Source organism: Triplophysa dalaica, chromosome 15, assembly GCF_015846415.1.
Source record: "Triplophysa dalaica isolate WHDGS20190420 chromosome 15, ASM1584641v1, whole genome shotgun sequence".
In the NCBI taxonomy this organism is placed as follows: Eukaryota; Metazoa; Chordata; class Actinopteri; order Cypriniformes; family Nemacheilidae; genus Triplophysa; species Triplophysa dalaica.
Window position 1 is genome coordinate 15,687,856 of NC_079556.1, and position 6,000 is coordinate 15,693,855.

At 39.6% G+C, this 6,000-nt stretch overlaps 1 protein-coding gene across 2 annotated transcripts in view; it reads left to right on the forward strand.

Annotated features, from left to right (window-relative positions):
• LOC130436676 (leucine-rich repeat and fibronectin type-III domain-containing protein 2) overlaps positions 1-4,477 on the forward strand; it is a 229,961-nt gene extending 225,484 nt beyond the window's left edge. For both annotated transcript variants that reach the window (XM_056767552.1, XM_056767553.1), the window contains exon 3: positions 1,663-4,477. In XM_056767552.1, the coding sequence (XP_056623530.1) occupies positions 1,663-2,611 (949 nt within the window). In that variant the 3' untranslated portion in view covers positions 2,612-4,477. The remainder of the gene's footprint in view (positions 1-1,662) is intronic.
• The last annotated feature ends 1,523 nt before the right edge of the window (positions 4,478-6,000 follow it).

The following is a 6,000-nucleotide window of genomic DNA, read 5'->3' on the forward strand; positions in this document are numbered from 1 at the left end:
TCATGTCAGAAGCCCTTCCCATCCTTTAATGAACACCCCCAGGTGTTAACCAAGGGGTAACAAGACAAGACCGACTGGGAAGCAGACAAGATCCGACAAACAAGATCACCGGCTGGACTGTGTCTGGGTCCTCTCTCCTCACCTCGCCCCGAACCTTGACACAGATCCACTTATCTGCACATATCTTGTATGTGAGCACAAAACATCTACAAATTTGTTAGAATTATTCGGGTTCGGGAGAGTTTTACATATAGTATCAATGTCTGTCACTGTTTCCGGTTTAAGAATAATTCTAGGACCCTCTTGGACCGACGCCATTGACGGTTGAGCTGTAGGGTGTAAAGTTTCTATTTATCACTCGGGAGGGGGGGGGGGGGGGTTGTGCAGTAGAGGAAAATGAGAGCAAAGAGGGATACAAATTTGAACTGGTCTGAGCATGAGTTTGGACAGAAATCACGGCTGTATCATACGGCGGTATCATACGGTGGCGGTGTCTGTACTGTTGACGGCGCATCAATTAATTTTTTGTTTAATTTATTAACACTCATGGGAGCTTGGTTCCATTTTTTTTGCCAAATATAATACGATTCACAGATATATTTATAATCCCATTGGGGATCACCCAATCCACCCTTAACCATGGATTTCAATAACTCCATATCATCTTTCTTAAAAGAACCGAATCTGGGATATTTGTCAATTTGCGGTCCGACGCTTTCAGACCATACAGCCAAATTATCAACAAATGGTTGTGTCCAATAACCCTTGTTATTTCTGAACATAAAATCTACCGCCGTTTCTCCTGGTAGTGGTTTGGATATTTCTTGTCCCATACTCAACGATTGAAAAAAGCAAATGTTGGAAAGAAGAAAGTAAAAGACAAAATCCAACTTTTTTTTCTTTACTTATTACAATTATGTAAAAAATCAATATCTCAAAATATGTGCATTGTGTGCCTCTCAACTGCTTAGAACGTAACCTGGCCCTTGGTTAACATCACGGAATGTCACATGCAAATACAGAGACCAATCACACTTGTGCAGAAACTGCCATCAACAGCAAATCGCAGGAAGGTTATATAAAACTCTTACCTGTGTGATTCTGCTGGAACCCGTAGAATGTCTTTCAGTCTAGCGCGGTCTTCAAAACACAGAGTTATCCAGTTTGTTTTCACAGACTTCTGATGTAAACCGGACAAATTCCGCATTTGTTAAACTTCAGGTTCCTTTCGAACACTAAGTTTCTTTCTGTGTTTGGGATTACCCTTAAAATCAAATCAGAAATAGGTTGGATGTTGTGAGACAATTCTTCTGCAGATTTGGGAGCACAAAACCTAGACACAGAGGCATCCAACTTTTGAACTCATTTATTTTAAAAACTACAAGTCTTTATATAGGTACCAAAAGACATCTTGATGGTTTCATATGTCCAGGGGTTCACAGAATGACCAAATAAGGTATAGCAGGTCAGTCAAAGAATGTTTAGCTTAGAATGAATCCTCACTTATAGCCAGAAGGAAACCCATCCTCCAACTATTTAGACAGCAATGTATTCAGTGATCTTATCAACTTCACAATTCATTATTTTGCGGGCTTCTTTTCATTTATGCAGAAATTAAATCTAAGAAGTATTAACCTCAGTATTTTCCTCTACTGTTCACAGGATGATTCCAATGACCAACAAATCCTTCTTGGTCAACAATCTGATGCCAGGAATGCAGTATGACCTGTGTGTGCTGGCTATCTGGGAGGACACAGCCACCACATTGACCGCGACCAACATACTGGACTGTGTACAGTTTGAGACACCTGATGAGTATCCCCACTGCCAGTATTTGCACAGTCAGTTTTTGGGTGGTACCATGATTTTAGTGATTGGTGGAGTTGTTGTGGCCACTCTCTTGGTTTTTATCGTCCTTCTTATGGTTCGCTACAAAGTGACCAGTGGTATACAAGTTACAAAGCTAGTGACATTAAGCAACACCTACTCCCAGACCAATGGTAGGACACAGGCAGCACAGCGTCTTAACAATGGCGCTCATACACCTAAAGCTCCAAAGACTGTTGTGGTGATGCGGGATGAAGTGATGGAGTTTAAGTGTGGCTCTTTGCAGGGTAGTATCTCGTCGTCGTCCTCCTCGTCAGCTGATTCCTTTGGCAGTGAGAAAGTTGAGTCCTTTAATCAACATGGGGTGTCCAGTACCTTGCCCAACAGGTGGAAGCAGAAGTCAACCAAGGCAAGGCCACATCTGGACAACCTACTTGGGGCATTTGCCTCTCTAGACCTAAGACCTCCCACAAAAGATCCAGGAGGACCATCTGCCTCAGGGTCCATGACAATGGCCATGAGACCCCCCACTGATAAGGAGCCTTTGCTTGGCCATGGAGAATCAAGGCTTGATAAGCTTGTAATGCTGCCATCAGAGAACAAGCCCGAGCGCAGCCACTCATTCGACATGGGTGACTTTGGTGCTTCACAGTGCCTTAGCTACCCACACCGCATCAGCAACATTTGGACTTCTGTAAATGGAATGCTCTTGCAATTCGATGAGAGTGAGGGTAATAAAGGAACCATGGATAGCTCTGAGTGGGTCATGGAGAGTACAGTCTGATTAATGTTTTGCTCTGCCAAATAAAACAAGGTAAAAAAGAACACATTCTCCAAACTTGCCAGCAGAAGGGGAAAATAACCTGTTGCATCATATGACGATGAAAAGGACTTGATAGGCCATCAAAAGAAACTTTGGAGATGGCCAGCACTGTGTATTGCATGATTTTCCATGTCAATGATGTCATCCTTCTGTCATTTTGATCGCAAAGAAGTTCAAAGGTCTCTGTCCGAGTTCGGCAAGCTTCCAAGGCCAGGGCTGGCCCTGTTTATTTAGACATTGGTGGAGGATATCTCTAGGTGCTTTAAGGCCTTAGAGCTAAACAAACACTCAAGAACGAGGGATATGGGGGTATCTGAGAGAAGCATGGAGAATGAAAGAGAATTTATCTGACTGTGCACTGCAGTTTGCCAAGAGGATTTTCTTCTGCAAAGTGGATGTGCATCACAAAGGACCGAATGTTCTCATGAGATGTGTCTAAATCTTTAGCATATAAAAAAAGCTAATGTTATGAAATGTTATAGGTTCTTTTTAAATTATCTCTTTATTTCAGTTTATTTCACAATTTCACACCCTTAATTTCATTAGAACTGGAAACTATAATTCAGTAAGACTTTTGTTATAGTTGTATCCATGAGGTTTCTTGATACTTTGCCTCTCTCATCAGTTTCATCAGCTTCTCACCATTTTTACTATTATTTTTCTCATTAAAGGGTCTGTTGCCTGATTAGCTGGCTGCAAATTAGACTTAGAATATTCATATTTGTTTTCGCACTACAACTATTATAGGGTTTAAATGTAAGTAATAAGGGTCCAAGACGAAAATGCCCAATTTTTTGCGAAAGTTAGACATCTAGGACAAGATCTATACAAAATTGTATTTGTAGAAACCCTTTTTATTGCCAAATGGTGATGACATATTTCATTCTTACATATTGGTGAATCATGAGCTGGATAGTAAATCGACCACATGTCATTAGTGTGCCCATGAGCAAGGCAGTCACCTCAGGTTGCTCAATGGTATTGTCCTGCTATTGGTGAACTGTAAGTCGTCGAAACAAGCTAAAACAAAGTGTTGTAAATCAAGATACATGTATTTTTGCCAAAGTTGCATTTGAAAATATGGTAACACTTCCTATGAACACATACAGTATGCATTATGTACGGTAAAGCTTGGCTACTGCATTATCCAGCACAGGGTAGCCAGATGTTTAGGTTAGAGACCCATGGGCCAGGATTTTGCCAAAAATATATTAAATTGTTATTGGTGTTTTATGTAGGGTCAGGCTTACTTTGAACTTCATAATTTTTCCTGTCCCTTTAGTTCTTAACACCGTAATCAGTAATCATATTGCCTTTCAAGAACATTTTCTTTGTATTGTGTTTTAAATGTTCATAGGAAGTTTTGCCCAAAGAGACATGTACGATGTCCATTTTTCTTACTTTGCAAAAATCTTTATTTTGCTATGTTAAAAAGCCAACCATTTTATAAAAGGGTGTATCTGGTTTGGATTGAGTTATACAGACATTAACACAAAAAACAGTGCTACACAAACGTAACATTTTGTTATTTTAGTTATTGTTATTAACATTTTTAATTAAACATCTAAGCTATAATATAGATTGTTCATTACTGCTCCTGTAATTATAATTCCTTTTTTGAAAAGTTTCTATACAAATGATCAAAGAATGTTTGATGGTAATCTGTTGAGTAATTCTCTTATTTCTCTGGTCAAAGTGAGGAGGTGAAATAATGTATTGTTATAACAAGTGTGTGTATGTGAAGCTTAATTCATGTTTTTCACATTGAAGTTGTAGAAAAGAGCACAACTAATTCATTCTAAAACCATTTCAGTGTTTGAAAGATTTTGCTACAACAAGATAAACAGACAGAATTCATACTTAAAACTGTCTCTTGTTTTTTTCTACTTGTGTCTGAGCTAATAGTTTGATTTTCTGAGTTTGTTCTACGTATTCCCTCATGTCATTCTGATTTGTTGCATTGGGGAGTTTTCATTCTCATCAAAATGTAAATATTTAGCAGAAATGGCCAAGGGAGGAGGCAGAGCCTGAGGGAGGGCTGGAGAGCTGCGGGCTGGAAGTCCACAACCAAGGTGTGGAGAGGTCTGACCCAGGTGTAGCCGCAGGAGGTGGAGTCACAGGTGCATCACAGCCAGAGGAGATTGCTCCCGACTGGGGTATTTACTTCTCTAAACACAAAGTCAATCTCCAGTAAATCCAGCCTGTACCCATTCTCAGTGGCTGGAGGGTGGACGGGACTCAATTCCATGCCCTCAAATTCCACTAAGACTCCCTATGTGTTGGATGCAGCATCTGGCTCATCTCATTCATCTCAGGCTCTGCGGTAAAGTCCTGTTCACATGCCCCAATTGGCACTAGTTAATAGGGCATGGCTGAGATGGGCTTGACAGCTGTGGTGGGATCTTGCTGCTCGGACCGACAGGCTTTGCCTGGGCATTGGGTTGTGAGTGGGGCTGGTGACCCGGGCCGGATTAACATAAGGAAGAAGGGGGCCCATAATTGGCTGGAGGAAATGGGAGTGTTTACATCATTGATTGACAATTAATATAAGTGGTTGATTATAAAATAAAATAAACTATTGGAAAATGTTCCTGACTGATATAATTCACTGTCCAATCAAAATCACTTTATTGTTAGTGCCATCACGTCGGGAAATTCCTCTTTGCGTTACATGTACATTTAGTCTTTTTTTAGACACTTTTTTTCAAAGGGACTTTCAAATGAGGTAAACAATGAAAAACAATTGGAACAAACTGGTCTCATTTAGCCCACCACAGTATACAAAGCTAAATTGTTGTTGTTTTAAGGAAAGAAAGAGATTGCAAATGTTTTTGCTGATTTTGGACACTTATTTGTTTGAAGTTCAGATCTGGAGTTCATGGTAATGCTTTTTTTAATAGCCTGGAAAGTTTAGTATGCAAACTTGTGCTTACTGTATATAAAACAATAAATTAAATACATGTATTAAATGTAAAATTAAATTAAAAAATGATTAGAAAATGTAATATAATAGATTAGACTTAATATAATAAATACATATAAAAATAAATTTAAATAGTAGAAAATTATATAAAATAATTAGAAACTTAATACAATTTAATAAACATATAGAAAACACTGTGGTATGGCAATAAATGAAGGGGCCTTTGGGTTTGCTATAGCTCCAGGGCCCAGTGTGTTCTTAATCCGGCCCTGCTGGTGACGTCCTCGAAAGAGAACACTGATCAACAGGAAAACACCAATCACTCCACAAAGACAGCAACGCTCTCTCTAGGACAACTGCTCTTGTGTGGCAGTGTTAAGGCCTGCATACAGAAATGTTCCAGGTAGGCCCTAATATGCATGTTTGA